This window comes from Muscardinus avellanarius (genome assembly GCF_963383645.1).
Source record: "Muscardinus avellanarius genome assembly, chromosome: 16".
In the NCBI taxonomy this organism is placed as follows: Eukaryota; Metazoa; Chordata; class Mammalia; order Rodentia; family Gliridae; genus Muscardinus; species Muscardinus avellanarius.
The window spans coordinates 54,439,100-54,465,726 of NC_137802.1; the positions used below are offsets into that span (position 1 = coordinate 54,439,100).

General features: G+C 45.0%; 1 protein-coding gene across 1 annotated transcript in view; it reads left to right on the top strand.

Moving 5' to 3' along the window:
* The window catches only part of DBF4B (DBF4B-CDC7 kinase regulatory subunit), a gene marked incomplete at both ends in the record, with an annotated part of 38,695 nt that overhangs the window by 9,299 nt on the left and 2,769 nt on the right, over positions 1 to 26,627 (top strand). The window contains 9 exons of the mRNA XM_080714090.1: positions 117 to 302; positions 1,395 to 1,445; positions 2,804 to 2,891; positions 3,511 to 3,615; positions 4,308 to 4,381; positions 14,299 to 14,367; positions 14,547 to 14,583; positions 15,961 to 16,006; positions 19,947 to 20,063. Coding sequence (XP_080570216.1) covers positions 117 to 302; positions 1,395 to 1,445; positions 2,804 to 2,891; positions 3,511 to 3,615; positions 4,308 to 4,381; positions 14,299 to 14,367; positions 14,547 to 14,583; positions 15,961 to 16,006; positions 19,947 to 20,063 — 773 coding nt within the window. The remainder of the gene's footprint in view (positions 1 to 116; positions 303 to 1,394; positions 1,446 to 2,803; positions 2,892 to 3,510; positions 3,616 to 4,307; positions 4,382 to 14,298; positions 14,368 to 14,546; positions 14,584 to 15,960; positions 16,007 to 19,946; positions 20,064 to 26,627) is intronic.

A 26,627-nucleotide genomic window follows, 5' to 3' on the forward strand; every position in this document is an offset into this window, starting at 1 on the left:
TTAAAGACATTGATTCTGGAACTTCTGGCAGCCAAGATTTCCTTTTCCAACCTCTTGATATTGACAATTCTACATCTGCTTTTTGGTTTTGAGCCACCTCTGTGATCTGGTTTCAGGTAATTGAGGGTTTTCTGAGCAAAGAAGTGAGTTACATTGTGTCCAGCCGCAGAGAAGCAAAGGCAGAGAGAAGTGTGGCCAGCCACAGAGGCTGCCCCAGCTCCAGCGAGGTCAGAGTGGAAGCATCCTTCATGGCCCATCCAAAAGGCAGCCATGCCAGGCCTTCACAGAAACCCACAGACTCGGTAAGAACCTCATGGGGCAGGAAAGATGTGCTCTATAAACAAAGGAAGTAGGTTTTAGTAAGTCCTCTATGCAGTCTCTAGTTTTAGTTTTATCTGGCTTAATTTAATCTCATTTGAATTCAAGGACTAAGAATATTTTATCATAGCTCAGATCTAAATACCTCAGAAGGGATGCCATTTTCATGTTCTCCCTTCTATGCTATATGTCACTTTTTATGAGGACTTAAGAGCCAGAAGTTTAGAAACAAGAGGAAAGTCCTCTGCAAAGCAGAGAGGACAAACTGGAATTGCCCTGGCATGGGCAGGAGCAGCCCTGAGGGTGCGGGGATTCCCTTCTCCAGTTTTCTTGTGTATGCAGGGCCCACATTTGGGACAATACACATATCATGCCTTTGCCTTAAAATGCACCATGGCTTTTTTCTCCTGGATCTGTATTCTGATTTTTGCTTCACTTAGGTTAATATAAAAATGACCTTGAACATAGCCGGCCATGGTGGCCCATGTTTGTAATCCCAGCATTCGGGAAGCAGAGAGCGGAGGATCACGATTCACAGACAGCTTCAGCTACTTAGTGAGGCCCTCTGCAACTCAGTGAGAACCTGTTTCAAAATAAAGAGACTAAAAATAGGGCTGAGGGGTGTAGCTCAGAGGTGCAGTACCTCTGGGTTCCATCCCCAGTACCACAAAAAAAAATAAAAATAAAAATGACTGAATATATGCTGTTAATGTCATGATGAGGGACAAGTCTTCCGTGGAGCAAAGAAAAGAAGCGCTAACATGAAACATTTGCTATTATTATCTGCTGAAAGCGCAGAGTCTCAAAGAGGTCAGAGAATATTTGTGACAGCTTGACCTTGGATATGATTTAGGCTGGCCATGTTGCATCTGCCTTTGAGTGCCCTAAACTTAAGTGCGACATTATCTTTACCTCCTGAGGACTCTAGGTTTAGCTTTCTTTCTGTCTTCTGTTGTCACTGCTCCTGGCTTTCAAAGGGATGTGACTCAAGACACCCTCACCAGCTCATGTGTAAACATGTGGTTGTGCATGTTGTGGTTACACAGCATACTTCATGGCTCTTCTCTTTCTATCAGGTGCCGATGAGCAGAGGGAAGGAGTTACTGCAGGAGGCCATCAGAAAGCAGGTAAGCTTGACAAGCCCCGGTAGAGGTGGATGTCTCTGGCACAGAGGACCCCCCCCCCCCCCGGTGGTGGTACTGGGGGTGGAACCCAGAGGCTTTCTACCCAGACCTTTTTTATATTTTATTTGGAAACAGGATCTCACTAAGTTGCTGAGAGCCTCACTGAGTAGCTGAGGCTAGCTTCGAACCTGTGCAATCCTCCTGTCTCAGCCTCCCAAGCACGGGGATTAAAAGCATGCGCCACCACGCCCGGCATAGAGAGGATTTTATCCCAGGTTCCTCTGAAGCACATCACCCTCTGTGAGCTGTGCAGTTGTATCATTATTTCCTTCTTACCAAAGAGGGAACCAAGACCCAGAGAAGTCAAGTACTTTGTCCTAGGAAGTTACCTAGGTGGTAAGTATTAGAGTCTGAGCCAACTCCAAAGTCTACTAAGAAAACCTACACCCCAGCTCTATTTTTATTCTTTATTTTTGAAACAGAGTTGCAGAGGACCTCACTAAGTAGCTGAGGCTGTCTGAAAACTGTGATCCTCCTGTCTCAGCCTCCCAAATGCTGGGATTACAAGCGTGCGCCACCTGGCACCCCAGCCCTATTTTATTTTTATTTTGAAACTGGGTCTCATGTTGCTGAGCATCTTACTATTTGCTGAGGCTGTCCTTGAACCTGCAATGCTCCTGTCTTCAGCCCCCCCAAGTATTGGGATTACAAACGTGCACCACCACATCCAGCTGTGCATCTTTTATAAGTAGCTGTTTATTCCTTTTGTGACAATCCCAGGCCATTAGGTAAGTGGCGAGAGGAGCTGGGTGATCTTGTAAGAGGAATTGTTAATCAAGTTGGGCACAGTGATGCACCTATGGCCCAACTCCCCAGAGGCAGCTGCAGGAGAATCACTTGAGCCCAGGAGTTTGCTGCCAGCCAGTCTGGGCAACGTAATGAGACCATGTCTCAGAAGGGGTGGGGTTCGTTGGCTAGAATTAGGGAGATGGTACTGCTGGACTGAGCCAGCATAGCTTCCTATTGATGGCCCTCACTGGTATTTACTCTATTTACCTGCCATGTGTCCAGAGTTTTCCTTCCAGAGGTCCTCCTGACAAGCAGCTTTCTTAGAAGCAGATATTCCTTTTTGGTCCCAAGTTGGCCAGAGCAGAATGTTGGGCACATTACAGTCCATCTCCTGCCCTGGCCAGCCAGCATGGAGAACAGGCTCATCTTCCTGGTGGTTCTGATGGACTTTCCAGGCACTGTGCTCTTGCTCATGCCTCCCCCCAACACCTCTCCATGACTCAGGACTCCCACAGCCATGTTGGTCCACCCTGTCCCGCGCTGACCCTGAAGAGTCTCCTCTGTCGTTTCAGGGGAGCAGCAGCAGAAGTGGCAGTGGGAGCCACAGCAGCCTCCTGACCAGCGCCCGCTCCTGGGGAGTGCGGGTCCTGCATGTGGACGGTACCGATTCCACCCGGGAACTTGTGGAGGGGAGATGGGTGACTTATTTTGGAAATGGAAGCTTTAAGAGGGATTGTGGTTGTGGAAGGCAGATGTGCTCAGTTCTTGTGTTCTACGGTGGTAGGAGGGGACGGGAAAGCCATGTAGCAGAGTGTGGGCCATGACCTCAGCATCAGGCGGGTGCCTGGAAGGGGCTGTTTCTTCTAACTCGCTACAGCTCTCCTCAAGCTACTGTGATGATCCTGTTTTACAAATAAGGAAATAATCCTAAGACCCGTAACCACTCATCAGGTATTTACTCTGTCCTAGCAGTTACTGCAGTTAATACTCTCTGCAGTCCTACCTGGTTGTATAGATGAGGAAATCGAGCCTTGGAGGGGATAGATAAACTGTCCACAGTCTCACCAGAAGGAGCAGCATGGCCTGTGTTTCAACCCAGTTTGACCTGACTATAAATTCTGTATTCGTTCTTTTCCATAGGATTGCCTCATACTGTAAATGACCTATTTGCTATTGTGATAAATTTACACTAGAATAGTTTTCCAGAATTGTCTGGCAGTGTCTGATTTCATAGCCAGCTCCACTCTGAATCTGAGGTTTTTCCCTTAATCCATATCAGGGATTGGTCCAGATAGGACAGCCCCCTCGGGTTCCGACCAGGCTGCTGCCCCATCCTTTGGTACCAAGATCTTCCAAGGGCTGTGCAGGGAGAGTTCCTGGTCTGGTGTGGGGGCTCTATCTCACTGATGATCTGCCTTCCTGCCTTCATCTGTGCCACAGAAGCTCTACCCCAGATAGCCCTTACTGGGTCTTCTACCTGCGGACACACCTGCGTCATTCACAGAGTGGGGTCTCCCCGCAGATGCCACTCCTGAGTCATTCCTTACAGGGTTTTTTTTTTTTTCTTTGGTTTTATTTTGCAGGTCTGGGGATGAAACCCAGGGGCGTTCGACTTCCAAGCTACAACCCCTGCCCTATTTTTTTTTTCTTTATTATTCTTTACTTTTTATTCTTTATTTGAAACAGGGTCTCACTGAGTTACAGAGGGCCTCACTAAGTAGCTGAGGCTGTCCGTGAACCGTGATCCTTCAGTCTCAGCCTCCTGAATGCTGGGATTACAAGCGTGTGCCACCACGCCCAGCTCATTCCTTATAGTTTTTAGTGAAACATAAGGTACCTCAGTCCCAATCTCAGTATTCAGTGCTACCAAATAATATAAGGCCAGCTATGTGCTTTTCCAGTGATAGAGAACCCAGCCTTTAACCTTTGTTGTCAAGAGGTGCAAAGATGACATGTAACCAGAAGGTGGCAGACAAGGCTGGTCTGATCCAGCAGGCTAGGCCAGGTAACAAGTCCTGCAGCCCAGGAAGGGACTGTGCTGGGGCCGTCTGCCATAGACCTGTGTCTTCCTCACAGAAATGATGCTACGTGTGCAGCAGATGTCTCTTGGTTCTTCCAGTGTGAAAAAGCACGCAGCCAGGCAGCCAAAGGTAGGTCTCCTGCTGAACCCAAGGGCAGCAGGTGTTTTTCAGTGAAGTCTATAACAACTTTGATAAATCCATGACCCATCCACACCACTATCTCCCAGCCATTCTGAAAAACGTAAGAGGAGTGCAGCCCCTCATCCTCTCATCCTCATTGGCCACAGCCTTGGGTCGCCCTCTCCTCTTGCCCAGTGATAACTGCAGACCTCCCATAGTACACGCACCCTGCCAAGGAACTCGCCGCAGCCAGGGCCAGAACTGCCTGTGGGGCATTCTGGCCTACATAGAATTCATAAACACTCGTGACCTGCTGGCCAGGCTGCCATTCTGGGGACAGCCCTTGACCTGGAAATGAGCCTGCAGATTGCATGGCTGGGGAAGGTTGTTGTAGCGGGAGATAGCTGCCATCTTCCTGTAACTTTGCTAGGGACAGAGCTATGTGTAGCCCATTAAGAAAACCCAGGCTCATTTAAAACCACCTTGCTTTCACCTAAGCCTACACATAAGAAAAGGTTAAACTTGCAGATTCACTGTCAGGCATGGTAGTGGTACGTGCTTATAATCCTTGTACTTGGGAGGCTGAGACATGAGGATTTGCGCAGGTTCGAAGCCAGCCTCAGCTACTTAGACTCTCAGCAACTTAGTGAGACCTTGTTTCCAAATAAAATATAAAATAGGTCGGGGGTGTAGTCCAAGGGAGAAAGCCCCTGGGTTTCATCCCCAGCACCCCAACAACAACAACAACAAAAAAAAAAAACCCTGCAGATTTGCTGAGGGCCTGGATGCCCCAATAGTAGTAGCAAACCACATCCAAAGTGGTGGGGCGCGCTTAGCCTCTGACTCCTCTCTCCTCTACCCCTGGCTTAGGAGTTTGGGGGTTCTGCTGTTGCCAAGTAGATTTCTGTTCAAAATTGAAAAAAAGGAACCAGAAGCGGTGGCGCACGCTTGTAATCCCAGCATTCGGGAGGCTCAGACCTGAGGATCGTGGTTCGCAGCCAGCCTCAGCTACTTAGTGAGGCCCTCTGCAACTCAGTGAGACCCGGTTTCAAAATAAAGGATAAAAAATAGGGCTGAGGGTATAGCTTGGAGGTAGAACGCCCCTGGGTTCCATCAGTACAAAAAAAAAAATTACTGAACAAAAGGACACAATGAAAAGTCTCATCCTCCTTCCAACTTCTGTTCCCCAGCCACTAACTCTATATACTGCATGAACAGTTTCCTAGGTAACCTAGCATGCCATGCACATACAAGCCAGTGTATCAAAAATACCCCTCTCTTTTGCAAATACTTTAACTTAATAACCTATTCATAGCTAGTTTGGAGTTATTTGGAATGAGTTTTGGGCATCATTTGCTGGTATGTGAGGGAATGTGCCAATCATTGGTTTGAGTTTGCCTTCAGGGTGTGGCCCCGAGGGGAATCTGGAATTGCTCTGGACTCCACAGAGCCCCTGGGTCTCTCATCCTGGCTATGCCATCCCCAGCTCTTCAGCTGATTTGTTAAAAATTTATTCCAAGCCAGTGGTGTATATCTGTAATCTCATTACTTGGAAGGCTGAGACAGGATGACCACAGGTTCAACACTAGCCTCAGCAATTTAGCAAGACCCTACTTCAAATTTTAAAAAATTAAAAAATAAAAGGTCTAGGGGTATCACTTGGAGGTAGAGTGACCCTGGGTTCAATCCCCAATATCAAAAGAGAAAAAAGTTCTATTATTTATTTAATTTTATTCTATTTTATTTATTTATTTTGCGGGTCTGGGATGGAACCCAGGGGCATTCGACCTCCAAGCTACGCTCCCTACCCTATTTTTAATTCTTTATTTTGAAATAGGATCTCACTAAATTGCGGAAGGCCTAAGTAAGTAGCTGAGGCTTTCCACGGACCGTGATACTCTGGTCTCAGCCTCCTAAATGCTGGGATTACAAGTGTGTACCACCACCACGCCCAGCTGTTTTTTTTTTTTTTTTTTTTTAATACTTTATACTGGAAATAAAACTCATGGGCATTCTATCTCCAAGTTATACCTACAACCTCTTGGGGTTTTTTTTGTTTTGTTTTGTTTTTTCAGTACCGGGGATGGAACCTAGGGGCATTCTACCTTCAAGCTACACCCGCGGCCCTAGTTTTTAATCTATTTTATTTATTTAACTTCCAGATCTATTTTTTTTATACTTTTTTTATTTGGAAACAGGGTCTCTTAAGCTAGCGCGACTGGCTTCAAACCTGCACAATCCTCCTGTCTTCACCTCCCAAGCACAGGGATTACAAGCGTGCGCCACCACACCTGGCTAGTTTTTTTATTTTTTATTTTTATTTTTTATTTTTTATTTTTTTTGTGGTACTGGGGGTGGAACCCAGAGGCTTTCTACCTCTGGACTATACAACTAGACCTATTTTATATTTTTTATTTTGAAACAAGGTCTCACTAAGTTGCTGAGAGCCTCACTAAGTAGCTGAGACTGGCTTCGAACCTGCGCGATCCTCCTGTCTCAGCCTCCCAAGCGCTGGGATTATAAGCATGCGCCACCACGCCTGGCTAGTCTTTATTTTATTTTATTTTATTTTATTTTATTTTTTTTAATTTTATTTTATTGGTGCACTGTATTCATACATCATAGTGGGATACAAACTTTTGTAGACATACATGCACGCATCGCCCAGTCAGCCCCCACCCGATCCCCACCCCATTCTCTCCCCATCCCTCCCTCCCATGCTTGGCTTAGTGGTTGACATCTAGTATTATAGCAATTTATCCAAAATTAAAAATGATAATCTCACATAACAGTTTCATTTGTCTGATACCAAGCTTTTGATGACTTAAAGATAACATTTCAATATTTCTTTTTGCTTTCTTTCTTACCAGAGAATATTTTTTTCTTTTTTTTAGGTGAAACTATCATATATTTATTTTTCAGAAAAAAATCTATCCTGATATGGAATATGGACTCTAGATACCCAAAACAATCTCGAAGCAAAAACAAAGCTAGAAGATGTATATTTTCTGATTTCAAACCATATAAAGCTACAATAATTGAAACAGTGTAGTACTGTTCTAAAGGCAGATATATAGACCATTGGAGTTAAATACAAGCCTAGAGCTAAATTCTTCCCTATATTGTCAAGTTATTTTTGACAAGGTTTCCACGAAGATTTGGTGGTAGAAATAATACTCTTTTAACTAAATATTGTTGAAAAATAATAATTACATGGAAAAGAATAAAATTGGACCCTTACCTAATCCCATATACAAGTATTAACTCAAAATAGATAAAAGACCTAAATATAAATCTTAAGACTATAAACTTTTAGGAGAAAATCTGGGTCATAAAACCTCACAACACTGAAATTGGCAGTGATTTCTTGGATATGATTTCAATGGCACAGGCAACAAAAGGGGATACAAACTCCCTAAAAAATAAAAGAAAATATTGTATATCCAAAGACAATGTAAACAGAGTTAAAAGTTACTAATACAATTGGATAAAATATTTCCAAATGCTATATCTGAAGATATATTAATATTCCAACTAGAAATCCTAAAAATTAACAACAATAAAGGCAAACAATACAATTTAGAGATAGGTAAAAGACTAACATAAATAATGAATCTCCACAGATAACCAATCTTAGTTGTCTGTTGGATGGAAACTCTTGTTTCTCTGGTTCTGGTGAGTGTTACCTATTTCTTCTTTGTAGTTAATCTCTTTGAGTATTTTCTCTAGCGCTGGTTTTGAAGACATAAATTCCTTCAGTTTCTGTTTGTCATGGAAGCTTCTTATTTCTCCATCTAATTTGATAGAAAGTTTTGCTGGATAGGAAATTTTTGGCTGGAAGTTGTTTTCTTTCAGAGTTTGGAATATGTTACTCCAAGCCCTTCTGGCTCTCATGACTTGGTTTGGGAAGTCTGGAGTGATTCTAATTGGTTTGCCTCTGAATGTCACTTGGCCCTTTGTTTTTGTTGCCTTTAAGATTCTCTGCTTGGCTTCCACATTGGTCATTTTGACAATTATATGGCGTGGGGATCCTCTTCTCGGATCCTGTCTAAAGGGAGTTCTATAAGTTTCCTGGATCTGTGTATCAACCTCTTGCTCTATATTTGGAAAATTTTCTGCTATTACTTCCTTGAAGAGATTGTTGATCCCTTTGGTTTCACTTTCTTTTCCCTCCTCTATTCCAATTATTCTTAGGTTAGCTCTCTTAAGATGGGCCCATATTTCTTCAATGTCAGATTCCTGCTGTTGGATATCTTTTTCTAGATTAGAAACTATGCATTCATTTTTGGATTGCTCATCTTCTAAGAGCGAGATTCTGTTCTCCATGTGGTCTAATCGGTTGTTTGTGCTTTGAATTGAGGCCTTTACTTCATTAATTGCATCCTTTATCTCTTTTTGGCTCTCTCTGAGTTCTTTTCGAAGCACCTCTATTATTTCTACAGTTATTTTCCTGATTTGATCTTCTAGAAATCTCTGATTTTCTGTTTTATCAGGTTCTGATGTTGTGGGGTTGTGCACATTCATTACTTCAGTGTTATTCCTCTTTCCCATGATTTCGGAGGTTTGTGCCTTCTCTGGGTTCTTCCCTTGGGTCACTATGGCTTCACTTAAGGTGCTCTGGATCTCGAGTCTGTATTATCTCAGACCCTACTACTCCTTTACTGGGTTGTATCACAGAGTCTCCGACCCAGGGAGTCGATAGAGGCTGCTTTAAACTACGGGGGGTGCCAGGTTGCACGCTCTCCTATGGTGTGATATCTCTGCCACCACCACTCCCTCACTGGGTCAAGTCCCAGGAGGCACAATACTGCGATTTCTCCTTTGTGGCCCGCAATTTGACTCACTGTTCTTGAGTACGCAGATATAGCTGTACTGGACTCGGTGAATTCACTGCTGCTGCCGCCGCCGGTGGCAATATGGCGCCTCTGCCACGCCCTCGGCCATGAGGCTGGCGTATTTTTTCTTCTCTGGTTTTGATTTCTACTCTGAATCCCTGCAGCGTGTGCTGAGCTCAGCCACTGGGAGCTTTAAATGCTGTCTGCGCCGAAAGATCCCGCCTGGCTGTTCCGCATCGGCTCACCTCGGCTTGCTGTAGCCGGCCGCTGAGTTCGCCGCTGCCGCCGGCAGTATGGCGCTGCTGCCGCGTCCTCGGGCGCGTGTGTCTCCTCTGTGGCCCTGAGCTCTGTTCTCAGTCTGCTTTCTCTCTGGAGCCTGGTGGTTTTTTTGTTTTTCTGGTGATGGTGTTTTCTGGCTATGAAAGGCGCTCTTTTTGTGGTAATGGAGATTGGTTGTTAGCGGGACTCTTAAGCCCCGCTTTTCTCGGTCGCCATCCGGGGATAGACTTCTTTACTTCTTCAGTTCCCCTAGTCTTTATTTTTGAAACAGCGTCTCACTGAGTTGCGAAGGGCCTAAGTAGCTGAGGCTGTCTGCAACCCACGATCCTCCAGTCTCCACCTCCTGAGTGCTGGGATTACAAGCATGCACCACCATGTCTGGCCTTGTCTTTTAATTTGAAACAGGGTCTCACTAAGTTGCTAAGGCTGACCTCAGACTGTGATTCTCCTGTCTAGGGCACCTAAGTACTGGGATTATAGGCATGTACCCCTACGCCTAGCTTTTCATTTAGGTAGGTGTATGTGTGTGCGCGCATGCGCAAGTGTGTGTGTGTATGTGTGGCTAGGAATTGAACCCAGTGGCATTCTACCTCCAGGTTACACTCCAAGTTCAATTTTATTTTTTATTCGAAAACAGTCTTCACTAAGTTGCTGAGGCTGACTTTGAACCTGTGATCCTCCTGTCTCAGCCTCCCAACCATTTAGTTTTTTTTCTTGTTTTGTGGTGGTTGGAGATTGAACTCGGGAGCACTCTACTTCTAAGCTACATCCATAGCCCTATTTATTGATTTATTTTTATTTACTTATTTATTTTTGCAATACTGGGGATGGAACCCAGGGGCATTCTACATCCGAGCTACTCCCCCAGCCCTATTTTTTATTCTTTATTTTGAAACAGGGTCTCACTGAGTTCAAAGGGCCTCACTAAGTAGCTGAGGTTGTTCGTGAACTGTGATCCTCCTGTCTCAGCCTCCCAAATGTTGGAATTACAAGCATGTGCCACTAATCCTGGTTCCTGTTTTTATTTGAAAACAGTGTCTCACTAAGTTGCTGAGAGCCTCACCAAGTTGCTGAGGCTGGCTTTGAACCTGTGATCCTCTGGTCTCAGTCTCCCGAGTACAGGGACTACAGGAGTACACCACTCCTGTCTCAGTCTCCCAGCCATTTAGCTTCTAATATCAGCTTTAGTAAGGGCATGGTGGTGCATGCCTATAATCCCCATACTTGGGAGGCTAAGACAGGGAAGGAATGCGTTTTCAAGGCCAGCCTTAGCAATATAGCAAGACTCTCAGCAACCTAGTGAGACTGTTTCAAAAATAAAGATAAGGCAGCAGCGTCATACTGCCGGCGGCAGCGGCAAATTCACCGGACGGCTACAGCAAGCCGGGGTGAGCCGCTGCGGAACAGCCAGGTGGGATTTCTCGCCGCAGGTAAAATCTAAAGCTCCCAGTGGCTGAGCTCAGCACACGCCGCAGGGATTCAGAGTGTAAATCAAAACCAAGAAGAAATACGCCAGCCTCACGGCCGAGGGCGTGACAGCGGCGCCATATTGCCACCGGCGGCAGCAGCAGAGAATTCACCGAATCCAGTACAGCTACATCTGCGTACTCAAGAACAGTGAGTCAAATTGCGGGCCACAAAGGAGAAATCCCAGTACTCTACTCCCTGGGACTTGACCCAGTGGGGGAGGGGCGGTGGCAGAGATATCACACCATAGGAGAACGTGCAACCTGGCACCCCCCACAGTCTAAAGCAGCCTCTATCGACTCTCTGGGTCGGAGACTCTGTGATACAACCCAGTAAAGGAGTAGTGGGGTCTGAGATACTACTGACTCGAGATCCAGAACACCTTAAGGGAAGTCATAGTGACCCAAGGGAAGAACCCAGAGAAGGCACAAACTTCCAAAATCATGGGAAAGAAGAGTAATACTGGAGCAATGAATGCCCACAACATCAGAACCCGGTAAAACAGAAATTCAGAGATTTCTAGAAGATCAAATCAGGAAAATAACTAGAAATAATAGAGGTGCTTCGAAAAGAACTCAGAGAGAGCCAAAAAGAGATAAAGGATGCAATTAATGAAGTAAAGCCCTCAATTCAAAGCACAAACAACCGATTAGACCACATGGAGAACAGAATCTCGCTCTTAGAAGATGATCATTCCAAAAATGAACACATAGTTTCTAATCTAGGAAAAAATATCCGACAGCAGGAATCTGATATTGAAGAAATATGGGCCCATTTTAAGAGAGCTAACCTAAGAATAATTGGAATAGAGGAGGGAAAAGAAAGTGAAACCAAAGGGATCAACAATCTCTTCAAGGAAGTAATAGCAGAAAATTTTCCAAACATAGAGCAAGAGGTTGATACACAGGTCCAGGAAACTTATAGAACTCCCTTTAGACAGGATCGGAGAAGAGGATCCCCACGCCACATAATTGTCAAAATGACCAATGTGGAAGCCAAGCAGAGAATCTTAAAGGCAACAAAAACAAAGGGCCAACTGACATTCAGAGGCAAACCAATTAGAATCACTCCAGACTTCCCAAACCAAGTCATGAGAGCCAGAAGGGCTTGGAGTAACATATTCCAAACTCTGAAAGAAAACAACTTCCAGCCAAAAATTTCCTACCCAGCAAAACTTTCTATCAAATTAGATGGAGAAATAAGAAGCTTCCATGACAAACAGAAACTGAAGGAATTTTTGTCTTCAAAACCAGCACTAGAGAAAATACTCAAAGAGATTAACTACAAAGAAGAAATAGGTAACACACACCAGAACCAGAGAAACAAGAGTTTCCATCCAACAGTCAACTAAGATTGGTTATCTGTGGAGATTCATTACTTACGTTAGTCTTTTACCTATCTCTAAATGGTATTGTTTGCCTTTATTGTTGTTAATTTTTAGGATTTCTAGTTGGAATATTAATATACCTTCAGATATAGCATTTGGAAATATTTTATCCCATTCTATTAGTAACTGTTAACTCTGTTTACATTGTCTTTGGATATACAATATTTTTTTTTATTTTTTAGGGAGTTTGTATACTCTTTTGTTGCCTGTGCCATTGAAATCATATCCAAGAAATCACTGCCAATTTCAGTGTTGTGAGGTTTTATGACCCAGATTTTCTCCTAAAAGTTTATAGTCTTAAGATTTATATTTAGGTCTTTTATCTATTTTGAGTTAATATTTGTATATGGGATTAGGTAAGGGTCCAATTTTATTCTTTTCCATGTAATTATTATGTTTCAACAATATTTAGTTAAAAGATTATTATTTCTACCACCAAATGTTCGTGGAAACCTTGTCAAAAATAACTTGACAATATAGGGAAGAATTTAGCTCTAGGCTTTTATTTAACTCCAATGGTTTATATATCTGCCTTTAGAATAGTACTACACTGTTTCAATTATTGTAGCTTTATATGGTTTGAAATCAGAAAATATATATCTTCTAGCTTTGTTCTTTTTCAAGATCGTTTTGGGTATCTAGAGTCCATATTCCATATTAGGATAGATTTTTTTTCTGAAAAATAAATATATAAATATATGATAGTTTCACCTAAAAAAAAATAGAAAAAAAATATTCTCTGGTAAGAAAGAAAGTAAAAAGAAATATTGAAATGTTATCTTTAAGTCATCAAAAGCTTGGTATCAGACAAATGAAACTGTTATGTGAGATTATCATTTTTAATTTTGGATAAATTGCTATAATACTAGATGTCAACCACTAAGCCAAGCATGGGAGGGAGGGATGGGGAGAGAATGGGGTGGGGATCGGTTGGGGGCTGACTGGGCGATGTGTGCATGTATGTCTACAAAAGTTTGTATCCCACTATGATGTATGAATACAGTGCACCAATAAAAAAAAAATAAAGATAAGCTGGACATGGTAGCCCACTCTTACAATATCAGTACTTGGGAGGCAAAGGCAGGAGAATCGCAGGTTTGAGGACAACCTCAACAAGTAGTGAGACTCTAATCAAACCGTTGAGACCTTGTTTCAAACTAAACATAAAATAGGGCTACGGGTGTAGCTTGGAGGTAGAATGCCCTTGGGTTCAATCCCCAGTACCACACACACAGGTTGGCGCTGAAAAGCAAATGTCTGTTGTTGTCACCCTCCTCCTGGAAGGTAACTTGAAATGGCAGCTGTGCCTAGAAAATAAGAGCTGCCCTTTAGTGAGCACCTATTCTGTTTCGAGTCTTTCATGAACTTTTTTTTTGGGGGGGGGGCAGGTGTGGGGATGGAACCTAGGGCCATTCTACCTCTGAGCTACACCCCCTGCCCTATTTGTTTTTATTCTCTCTCTCTTTTTTTTTTTTTTTTTTTTTTGTGTGTGTGTGTGTGTGTGTGTGTGTGTGTGTGTGTGTGGTGGTACTAGGGGTGGAACCCAGAGGCTTTCTACCTCCAGGCCTATTTTATATTTTATTTGGAAACAGGGTCTCACTAAGTAGCTGAGGCTGGCTTTGCACCTGTGTGATCCTCCTGTCTCAGCCTCCTAAGCACAGGGATTATAAGCATACACTACCACGCCCGACTATTCTTTATTTTGAAACAGGGTCTCCTAAGTTGCAGAGGGCCTCACTAAGTGGCTGAGGTTGGCCACAAACCGTGATCCTTCGGTCTCAGCCTCTCAAATGCTGGGATTACAAGCGTGTGCCACCACGCCCGACTTTTCACAAACTTTAGTTTCTCCCATGTCGGCCACATCCTGTGAGGAACACAGATACTCCTCACATTACTAGGGCACAGCACCAGCTCCCACCCAGGTCTGAGGGACTGCAAAGCTCTTGCTCTTGGCACAGTCCTGCGTCCCCTCCACAAGTCAGCTGCTGCTGAGATTCCCAGAGGGCTCTGCGTTCATCCTGGCCCTGGTGAGCAGAGGGAGTCGTGCTTGGGTCGCCTCTAGCTCACCGCCCGACAGTCTGGTTCTCTGGCCTCCCAACAGCAGGAAGCAAAGTGGGGCAGACTCACAGTAACTCGCCTACCAGACCCAGTTCCTCGACCCCTATTGCTCCCTCACATCCTTAACCTATTTTTCCTTTCCATTTAGGGAACACGTCCAGGAGTGGAGTCAAGAACACGGAAAGGTCAGCGTGGTAGCTCTTTCTCATGTAATTGCAATCCCTCCCTCTATAAACACCTCCCCACGACTCCCTCTGAGGCAGCAGCTGTTCACTGCTCTGTGGCAGGAAGCAAGTCCAGGTTGTGTTGTCCCTCATGTTTCCAGGGCCCAGGCTGGAAGAGGTGCAGCCAAGTGCAGATGCAGAGCTGCTGGGCCGGGGCCTCTGGACAGCCAGGACCCCGTGCAGGTGCTTGGGCTCCGACAGCCTCTGGCTGTTGCTGGGCATCAGTTGAAACTCAGCATCTTTTTCCTTCTGATTCCGTAGCAGTTTGGGGTGGGCAGTTTGACAGCTGCCTACCATTCTCAGAAATGCCAAACTCCCTGAAACTGACAAATAGGCAGATTGATGGACTGTGTCTCCTGGCTCCTCTTGGACAGCAGAAGAGTTTCTCCCCCTAGATACTTTTCCCAAAGATGCTCTTTAAGTGGCATTTATTCATGCACAAGCAGGAGCTAAGAAAAGTCACTTGGCACCTCCTCACGCTCAAAATTCAAGGAAGTCTGTGGGGGAATTGGTTTTAATCATTGTCTCAGTTAATTAGAAAGACAAGAAACTATCCCCAAAAAGTAATTAATGGAAACTGCTGCCCAAGGAGGAAGGCTGTATTTTGCTTGCATTCTGGGATGGCCTGCAGTGGGCTGGGGAACTGTGAGGCACCAAGCTTTTGGGGAATTCTTGGCTCTCAGGTCTGTCCAGGCTTCTAGCCTGGCTTGGCTGTGCCTTCGACAAGACTCCTAGTCACTGTGGGAAAATAGAGTAGTTCTTAATACTGGGAGATTTTGAAAAGTATGCAAATAAGTAACTGGTAGGGGGTGAATTTCTTGGTTAATTGACTCCAGATTTGTCTCCTTAGCACCCCTTTGCCCTATTTTTCAGGAACCAGATTTTACTTCTGGTATTTTTCTACCATCCTACTACCAGTATCACTGAACTCTCTTAATCCCTCTTCCTCTCTGCTCTTCCTACTAAACCTGGAGTCCTCATGGGGAATCTACTTGGGGGCTGTTTTCAGGCCCCTCAGGATTTGGGGGCACCAGAAACCAAGGTCTGGGAGGGACTTGGGACTTTGCAAACCTCAGTCCTGCCTCCAGCAGCAGTCAGTAGGGCCCAGGTCTCTGGCAGCGTCCTTGGTGGGTCAACAGCCTCCATGGCCCACACAGGCCGGCCTGCTGAGGGGAGGATGTGGCCAGGACTGCAGCTACCCTGCAGCCACTCGCCTCCGCCAGTTGGCAGGGCACGGGCTCTTAGGTTTTGGCAGAACCTTGCCTCTTGGAGTTTCCTGTGTGTGGTGTGAGCCCTGCTCTGAGGTAGATAGCTGATGTGCACTTCTTCTCTTTCCAGTGGCCAGACTGAAGGCACCGTTCCTCAAAGTCGAAGATGTGAGCAGGTAAGCAAGACCTCCTTTTCTCTACTTGTCCCCAGCAGGCCTGCACAGAGGAAGAGGGGAGCGGTACTCGGGGACCCAGCAGGCACAGGGACGCGGAACGCCTCGGCTTGCATCTTCAACTTCTCTAGAATCTGCTTGTCCTCACTGTCCAGGATAAGTCTCATGCAGATCGGGAGCCTCTGAGGGTGGCATAATGCATTTGATACTCCTCTTAGAGATGAGTCAAAGGTTAATGAGCCTGCTTGTGAATTACCTCCACTTAATACTCTGTTTTTATGAACTCGTGGTGTCCCATCCAGGCTCCTTGCTGGGTATGTACTGACACTTAATATGGAATTGTTTTTGGCCCAGTCATAAAACAGCCAACATAGATGTTCAGGGAAGCACTGAGGATTCCCTTGTCAGACCACCTTGTACATAAAGACTTTCTGTTCTGTTTTGAAAAGCACTTTTTTTTTTGTCACTGAGAATTGAACTCGGGGGCATTCGACCTCCAGCTTTATCCCTAGCCATTTTTATTTTCAAACAAGGTCTCACTAAGTTGATGACAGTCTTACTACTTGCTGAAGCTGTCCTTGAACCTGCCATCTCCCTTTCTTAGCCTCCCAAGTACTGGTATTGTAGGCATGCACTACCACACCTGGTTGAAAAGCCCTTTTCTATGTGATATCTCATAAGAGCCCTGAGTGGAAAAAGTATGAGGAGACTCCATCCTCTTAGGGGGTACTGAGACCAGAGAAACTAAGGGACTTGTATACAACCACTTTGCCAGTAAGTGACAGCCCAAGGCTAGAAGCCAGGAGCCCAGACTGGCGCCCCTTTACTCTGCCCTTTCTACCCTGATGTGGCCTTCTCACGGAGAGCAGGAGGGTCACAGTGATGGCGTTAGCCTAATGAGCTCTTAGCAGCCACCTCAGTTGTCACTGAGTCTTTAATAAGCATAAGATCAAAAGTCTATAAGAGTCAACAGTTATTTCAAAATAAAAATTTAAAAAAGAAGTAACTCAAACCAGGTATGAGTTTGTAATCCCAGCATTTGAGAAGCTGAGACATGAGGATCGCAGTTCAAAGCCAGCCCCAGCTATTCAGTGAGGCCCTTTGCAACTCACTGAGACTCTGTTTCAAAATAAAGAATAAAACACAGGGCTTAGGGTCTAACTCGAAGGTAAAATGTCCCTGGATTTAACCCCCAGTACTGGGGAGAAAAAAAAAAAAAAAGTAATTCTGTGTGTACCCAGCAGAAGCTACTGGGACCAGAATTTTTTTTGTGTGTGTGTGGTACTAGGTGTGGAACCCAGGGGCTTTTTACCTCTGGGCTATACTCCCACACCTATTTTATATTTTATTTGGAAACAGTCTCACTAAGTTGCTGAGAGCCTCACTTAAGTAGCTGAGGCTGGCTTTGAACCTGTGCAATCCTCCTGTCTCAGCCTCCCAAGCGCGAGGATTACAAGCGTGCGCCACCACACCCGGCTGGGACCAGAATTTCTGTGATCCTCAGAAGCCTCATGTTGGGCAGCCAATGACCCAGTCCCAAGAGCCCCAGGGCCATCCTCCCAACAGGCCCGGGCTCCCTGCTCAGTGCCTACAGGCAGTAGAGTTGGCATTGGTGGCCCAAAGGTGAATGGAGAGAGTACAGGGAATGTACTGAGGTGCTCCCTCCAGTTGCACTGGGCTGGGACACATGTTCCTCAGTCCCCAGCACCTCCACAAGTACTCAAAGCAAGGAATCGTGCCATGGCTGAGATACGCCAGCAGTGAGTGCCACAGCACCTGCACTGCACAGGCAGCACGGGTCACATAACCGTCACATGAGGGGCATGTAGCTTGTCCACTTCTGGCATCATAAGCCAGAGAGACATCCCAAGCAGAGCTGAAGTGTCTTGTGATTCTTTCCTTGTGCTGTTCTGAAGCAGGTGCTCTTCAGAACCTGCTAGCCTGGCAAACTTGAAGTTTCAGGCCTCCTAAGTAGAAACAAAATGTCATTAGGGAGAAAGAGTGGTGCCAGGGTTGTGGACATCCCTCTGCTCACAAGTCCAGGAAGGCTCATTGGTTAATTCCCTTCTGAAACCACAGACCTCTGCCCTTGCCCATAGGAACCAAGGCTGGTGCTCTCCCTGCCAGAGCACGGGCTGCTGCAGCCACACATGGTGTGCCTGGCAGTGACCTCATCAGCAGGACTGCAGAGTGTACACAGATCAGTTCTGGCTCTGGAAGTCTCTTGAATGTTTGCAACTTGAGGCAAACAGCCAAAACCACTTAGTACAGGTCTGGCTATCCAGAATTGTCTCGGTGCCTCTCCTTTCTGTTCAAACACCAACCCAAAAATGGTACCAAGAACCATCCTAGTACAAAAATGCTTCCCTCCACAGGACAGGAAAATCACTGCTGCGGTTTCAATATTCTTCCATTTGCATTATGTCAGTCCAAAGTCCTTGAAGGTTCTAGGGTCAAGAGACAAAATGGAGCCAGGCATGGTGATGCACGCCTGTAATACTAGTAATTGGGATGCTGAAGCAGGAGGATTGCGAGTTTGAGGTTAGCGCACAGAAACTTAGTGAGACCCTGTTTCAAAATTAAAAAAATAAAAGCCGGGCGTGGTAGCGCACGCTTGTAATCCCAGCATTCGAGAGGCTAAGACCAGAGGATGGCGGTTTACAGACAGCCTCAGCTACTTAGTGAGGCTCTTTGCAACTCAGTGAGACCCTGTTTCAAAATAAATAAGCTGGGTGTGGTGGCTTACACTTGTAATACCCATGCTTGGTAGGCTAAGACAGGAGGATCACACAGGTTCGAAGCCAGCATCAGCTACTTAGTGAGGCTCTCAGCAACTTAGTGAGACCCTGTTTCCAAATAAAGTATAAAATAGGTCTGGGAGTATAACCCAGAGGTAGAAAGCCCCCCCTGGGTTCCAGCCCCAGTACCACAAAAAAAAGAATAAAAAATAGGACTGGGAGTGTAGCTCAGAGGTAGAATGCCCCTCAGTTCCATCCCCAGTACCAAAAATAAATAAATAAATAAATAAATAAATAAATAAATAAATAAATAAATAAATAAATAAATAAAAATAGAGCTGGGGATATAGTTCAGAGGGCATAATGTCCCTGAGTTCTAGCCCCATTACCACAAAAGGAGAAAAAAGCGAAATGGGAGAACTAGCTCAAGTGTCTGGAGTCAGTATTCTGGTCTGGTTTTAGCCACTTACTAGTCATCAGCCCTTGGGCAAGTTACAGAACCTTTTAGGCTTTCTTTCCTCTCTTGTAAAGTAGGATAAAACTATTATTACAGTCTACCTAAAGGATGCGTATAGGATTGAAAGGAGCAGTGAGCATATACACATTTGAAAAGTAGGAAATTTGGGCACAGTGGCACACAGTCCCAGTTACTCAGGACTCTGGGGAAAGAGGATTGTAAGTTCAAGTCAGCCTGGGCAACCTATCTCAGAAACAAAATAAAAAGGGCTAGAGCTATATAGCTCAGTGGTAGAGTACTTGCCTATCATGTTCAAGTCCCTTGAGTCAATCCTTAGTACCATGAAAAAAAGAAAAAGGAGGTAAGGAAGTAGACAGGGAGAGCATAATAACAGTATTAACTTAAGTCGGGCACACACACTTGTAATTCCAGTCCTTGGGAGGCTAGAACAGGAGGATCATGGGTTCAAAGCCGGCCTTGACAACTTAGCGAGGCCCTCTGCAACTTAGTGAGACCCTGTTTCCAGATAAGCTGGGGGCTTAGCTCAGAATATCCCTGGATTCAATTCCCGCTGCCACCCCAAAAAAAAAAAAAAAAATAGTACTAACTTAACCTAGAAAGGCAGATAAGAGTTCTGTTTTAGAACTCAGAAGACATCAGGATTGGAATTCTAGAGAGGTGGGCTAGTTTCCTTCCTCGTCTTCTCCCTTCCCCACTATAGTCAAAGTGGAAGTTTTTTGTGTTTCAGGAAGTTTCGTCCTTTCCACCATCAGTTTAAATCCTTTCCTGAAATTTCTTTTCTGGGACCCAAAGACGCCAGTCCCTTTGAGGCCCTGATGACTCCAGGAAGCGCACACCAAGCCAGGTAGGTCTTTTTGATTCTTAAGTACCAAGGACTGGTTACAGGCCAAAGTCCTCCCCCTTGGGGCCCTGCTGGTCAGATTTGGGAATGGCCATCTGTTTGCTCCTTTGGCAAAGTCAATTCTGGGAACTTAGCCCAGAGAAGAGACACTAGGAGCAGTCATCCATTTTATTTGGTGTTCTGCATTTCTACCAGAGAATTTGACTTCGTCCAGGGGGCAATCAGCTGGTTTCCCAAACTCGGATCTATAAACCATCATCAGAATTCAAGTGCCCTGTGGTCCCATTTTAAAGTGTAATTTTGCTAGGCATAGTGCCACATACTTGCAATCCCAGTACTTGGGAGACTGAACAGAAGGGTCGCAGGTTCAAAGCCAGCCGTGGCAATGGAGGGAGGCTCTCAGAAACCTAATGAAACCCTGTTTCAAATAAAAAAATAAAATCTGACTTGGGGCATAGCTTGGAGGTAGAATGCGTCTAGTTTCAATTCCCAGTACCCAAAAAAAAAAAAAAAATGCAGGTTTGCTGGACATGATGGTGTCTGATTGTGATTCCAGTACTTGGAAGACTGTTGTTACAGGAGATCACAGGTTTGAGGACAACGTGGGCAAGTAGTAAGATGCATCAACCTAGTGAGACCCTATTTCAAAATAAGAATAAAATAGCCAGGTGTGGTGGCGCATGCTTGTAATCCCAGCATTCGGGAGGCTGAGACTGGATGGAGGATCATGGTTCGCGAACAGCCTCAGCTACTTAGAGAGGCCCTCTACACCTTAGTGAGACCCTGTTTCAAAAATAAAGAATAAGCCAGGTATGATGGTGCACGCTTGTAATCCCAACATTCAGGACGCTGAGACAGGAGGATCACGGTTCATGGCCAGCCTTAGCTACTTAGTGAGGCCTTCTGCAACTCAGTGAGACCCTGTCTCAAACTAAAGAATAAAAAACAGGGCTATGGTGTAGTTTGGATATAGAATGCCCCTGGATTCTATCTCCAATACTGCAAATAAATAAGTGCATTAATTAATTAATTAAAATGAAAAAGTTTGAACTGTGTGTGGTGGCATATGCTTGTAACCTCAGTACTTGGGAGGCTGAGACAGGAGGATAGCAGGTTTGAAGCCAGCCTCAGCAGATTAGTGAGTCAGCAATTTAGTGAGACCCTGTTTCAAAATAAAATATGAAAGCCGGGCGTGGTGGCACACGCTTGTAATCCCAGCATTTGGGAGGCTGAGACTGGAGGATCGTGGTTCATGGACAGCCTCAGCTACTTAGTGAGGCCCTCTGCAACTCAGTGAGACCCAGTTTCAAAATAAAGAATAAAAAATAGGGCAGGGGATGTAGCTCGGAGGTCAAATGCCCCTAAGTTCCATTCCCCAGACCTGCAAAAAAAAAAAAGAAAGAAAGAAAGAGAAGAAAGAAAGAGTCTGGGCCTGGAGGTAGAAGGCCCCTGGTTCCATCCCCAGTACCACAAAAAAAAAAAAGAAAGAAAAGAAAAGTATGTATTCCACATCCACCCTAGCCCTGGGGTCTGTGCAGCAGTGCTGCCTGGCCTGCGAGTCTGCACCCTTGACCCTCTGGGTACCTGAGTAGTAGAGGGTGCATGGTGCTGGACCTTGCCTTGTCCACTGTGTGTCTCATCTTTATTCCCCTTTATGACTACAGTGTGACCATTGTGTGGATTTGCTTATTTTATTCAACCAGTCTAGATTAGCAGTAGTAAATAATTGTTCAGAGCAAATTTGCATTTGTTCAAATTGTTTGTGGAATAATAAAGGTAGAAAACCTAGGTCAAAGGGTTCCTGCAATGTTCCTAAAATGTTCAGTGTTCCTAAATGGGCCAATTGCCTTTTATGGAGGTGATACCAGTTTGCCCTTGGCTGCACTGATTTTCTGTCCCCTTGCCTACGGCTGCGTGCTGTTGTCAGCCGGGTGTGTTTGTGAACGCTGTAATCCCAGTACTTGGGAGGCTGAGACAGGAGGATCACACGTTTGGCCAGCCTCAGCTCCTTAATCCTTCAGCAACTTAGTGAGACACTGTTTAAAATAAAGAATTAAAAAAAAAAAATAGAGCTGGGGATGTAGCTCATAAGTAAAATGCCCCTGGGGGGAGGGGCTTGTCCCCTATCTGATTGAAAACTATCTCAAGTATAATTATAATTTTGAGCCAGGCAAAGTGGTAATCCTAATACTTGAAAGGCTGAAACAGGAAGACTGCAGGTTCAAGACCAGCTTCAGTAATTTCTTTATTTCTTTATTTTATTTATTTTTGGTACTGGGGATTAAACCAGTACCTCTGACCTATACCTCCCAGTGGTTTTTATTTTTTTATTTTTTGAAACAGGATCTTACTAAGTTGGTGAGAGTCTCGTCACTTACTGAGGCTGTCCTTGAACTTGAAATTCTGTCCTTGAATTTGAAATTCTCCTGTCTCAGCCTCCCAAATACTAAAATTAATAGGCATGCCCGGTCAGCCTCGGCACTTTAGGGAAACCCTGTTCCAATTAATAAAGGGTTGGGAATATAACTTGGAGGTAGAATGCCTCTGAATTTAATCTCTGTTACCAAAATAACAATAGTTTTCAGTTTTTCTCACTATGAATGAGAGTTGGAGGACCACCCTCAGTGAGTAATGAGACTCTCATCAACCTAGTAAGACCCTGTTTAAAAAATACATAAATAAGCCAGGCGTGATGGCGGATGCTTGTAATCCCCGTGCTTGGGAGGCTGAGACAGGAGGATCACACGGGTTCGAAGCCGGCCTCAGCTACTTAGTGAGGCTCTCAGCAACTTAGTGAGACCCTGTTTCCAAATTAAATATAAAAAAGGTCTGGGAGTATAGCCCGGAGGTAGAAAGCTTCTGGGTTCCACCCCCAGTACTACCCCCCCCCCCAAAAAAAAATACATAAATAAAAAAGGCTGGGGGTTGCCGGGCGTGGTGGCGCACGCTTGTAATCCCCGCGCTTGGGAGGCGGAGACAGGAGGATCGCGCAGGTTCGAAGCCAGCCGCGCTGGCGTAAGAGACCCTGTTTCAAAAATATAAAATAGGTCTGGGAGTGTAGCCCGGAGGTAGAAGGGCTTCCAGGAACCCCAGTACCACCAAAAAAAAAAAAAAAAGGCTGGGGGTGTAGCTTGGAGGTAGAATACCCCCTGGGTTTAATCTTCAGTGCCACAAAAAAAAATCTCTTCCTATGAACTTTGTATCCTTTGCCCATTTTTCTACTGGATTAGTAGTGATTTTCTTAGTGATTTTTATTTTATTTTATTTTTTGGAGGGGACCCTATCTCTAAGCTACACCCCAGCCCTATTTTATTTAGTTAGTTAGTTAGTTGTGATACTGACTGGGAATTGAACCCAGAGGTATTCTACCTTCGAGTTACACCCCAGCCTAATTTTTATTTCTTATTTGGAATAAAGGTCTTGCTAGGTTGATGAGTCTCACTACTTGCTGAGGCTGTCCTTGAACCTGTGGTCCTCCTTTCTCAGCCTACCAAGTACTGTGATTACAGGCATGTGCCATCTTATTTTTTATTTTGAAATAGAGTCTCACTAAGCCGGGCATGGTGGCACACGCTTGTAAGCCCACCATTTTGGGAGGCTGAGACAGGAGGATTATAGCTCATGCACAGCCTCCACTACTTAGTGAGGCCCTCTGCGACTTAGTGAGACCCTATTTCAAAATAAAGAATAAAAGCTGGGCATGGTGGCACACACCTGTAATCCCAGCATTCAGGAGGCTGATACAGGAGGATCGCGGTTCGCTGACAGCCTCAGCTACTTAGTGAGGTCTTCCACAACTTAGTGAGACCCTGTTTCAAAATAAAGAATAAAAATACGGCAGGAGGTGTAGCTTGGAGGTCAAATGCCCCTGGGTTCTATCTCCAGACCCGCAAAATAAATAAATAAAGAATAAAGAATAAAAAATAGGGAAGGGGGTATAGCTCGGAGGTCAAATGCCCCTGGGTTTCATCCCTAGACCTGAGGGGGGAAAAAAGAAAGAAAGAAATAGACTCTCACTAAGGGCCTAAGTTGCTGCAGTTAGCCACAAACTTGAGATTCTCCTGTCTCGTCCTCTCAAGTATTTAGATTACAGGTATATACCACTGCATCTGGCTGTAAACGTATATTTTTTTAAACCCTGGGTTTGCCAGGTGTGGTTGCACACACTTATAATCCCAGTACTTAGGAAGCTGAGACAGAAGGATTGCAAGTTAGAAGCCAGCCTCAGGAGCTGGGCGTGATGGCGCACGCTTGTAATCCCAGTACTTGGGAGGCTGAGACAAGAGGATCACGCAGGTTCGAAGCCAGCCTCAGAGACTTAGCAAGGCTCTCAGCAAGTTAGCAAGGCTCTCAGCAACTTAGTGAGACCCTGTTTCCAAAAAAAATATAAAATATGTCTGGGAGTGTAGCTGGCAGATAGAAGGCCCCTGGGTTCCATCCCCAGTGCCACAAAAAAAATAAAAAAAGAAGTCAGGTTCTCTACAAATTTAGTGAGACCCTATTTCAGAATAAAAAGTAAACTGGGTGTAGTGGTGCACACCTGTAATCCTAGTACTTGGGAGGGAGGCTGAGATAGGAGAATCACATGTTTGTGGCCAGCCTTGGCTACTTTAGTAGGCTCTCTGCATGTAATGAGACCATGTTTCAAAATAAAATATAAAAAATAGGGCTAGGGGTGTTACTGGGAGGTAGAATGCCCCTGAGTTCAATCCTCAGTACCACAAAAAATAAATAGCCGGACATTGTGGTGCACGCTTATAATCCCAGTACTTAGGAGGCCGAGAGAGGAGGCTCGCGCAGGTTCGAAGCCATTCTCAGCTACTTCGTGAGGGAGGGTCTCAGCAATGTAGTGAGACCCTATTTCCAAATAACATATAAAAGAGGACTGGGAGTGTAGCGCGGCGGTAGAAAGTCCCTGGGTTCCACTCCTAGTACCACAAAAAAACTAATTAATTAACTAATTGATTGATTAAAATAGAAGTATGTCTGGGGGTGTGGTCCAGAGTTAGCCCCATGGGTTTTAAATTACGAATAAAAATAGGGTTAGGGGTATAGCTCAGACATAGAATGCCCCCTGGGTTCAATCCCGGTACCGCAAAAATAAGTAAATTAATAAAAATCCAGGTTTGTTTTTAACTTATGATTTTTTGTGATATACAATGTGTGTGTGTTTTACTAGGGATTCAACTCAGGGACACTCTACCTCTAAGCTACACATACCCCATCCCTATTTTGTTTTTCTTTGTTTGTTTGTTTGTTTGTTTGTTTGTTTGTTTGTGGTACTGGGGGTGGAACCCAGAGGCTTTTTACCTCCCGGCTATACTCCCAGACCTATTTTATATTTTATTTGGAAACAGGGTCTCACTTAAGTTGCTGAGAGCCTCACTAAGTAGCTGAGGCTGGCTTCGAACCCGTGTGATCCTCCTGTCTCAGCCTCCCAAGCGCAGGGATTACAAGCATGTGCTACCACACCCAGCTATTCTTTATTTTTAAACGGGATCTAAGTTGTGGAGAACCTCAAACCTTTGATCCTCCCTCCTCAGCGTTCCAAGTACTAGGATTACAAAGGTTTTCCACCAGGCCCAGTTTTTTAATACACTTTTTAATTTATATTTTTATTTATTTATTTTTGTGGTATTGGGGGTTGAACCCAGGGGCATTCTACCTCTGAGCTACACACTTAGCCCTATTTTTTTATTCTTAATTTAACAGGACCTCACTAAGTAGCTGAGGCTGGCCACAGACCTGCACGTCCTCTTGTCTCCACCTCCCAAGTACTGGGATTACACGCATGCACCACCATGCCTGGCCACATTTTAAAAATTTGTGCAAAGCCAGCCTTGGTGGAGCACATCTGTAATCCCTGTACTTGGGAGGTTGAGACAGGAGGATTGCAGGTTTGAGGACAGCCTCAGCAAGTAGTAAGATTTGCATCAACCTGGCAAGACCCCGATTCCAAATAAGAAATAAAATCAGGTGGGGAGTGTATCTCAAAGATAGAATGCCTCTGGGTTCAGTCCCCAGTACTACAACCAAAAAAAAATTAGGAATAAAAAATTGTGGATAGTTGAATGTATCTGCTTTTCCTCGTGTTTTCTGAGGTTTGTGTTATACTTAAGTCCTTAAAGGGGAATGTTTTAGACTTGAGTTTTCTAGGAAAGCAATGCCCAATAAGCCATTCAAAATAAAGGGCTAAACTGGGCATGGAGATGCACATCGGTACTTGAGGACTGAGACGGGAGGACCACGGGCTAGTGGTCAGCCTCAGCAACTTAGAGAGGTCCTTCAGAGTGAAATGGCTGGGGGTGGGGCTCGGAGTAGAGTGCTCCTTGGGTCAATCCCCAGTACTCCCCCAGAATAATAAAATAGTGCTAGGTGGGCATTATGGCACACAGTTGTAATCTGGTACTTGGGAGGGTGAGATGGGAAGATCATAGGTTTGTGGCCAGCCTCAGCAATTTAGTGAGACCTGTTTCAAAATAAAAAATAGAGCTGGGCATGGTGGCGCACGCTCGTAATCCCAGCCCTTGGGATTACAGGCTGAGACGGGAGGATCGCACAGGTTCA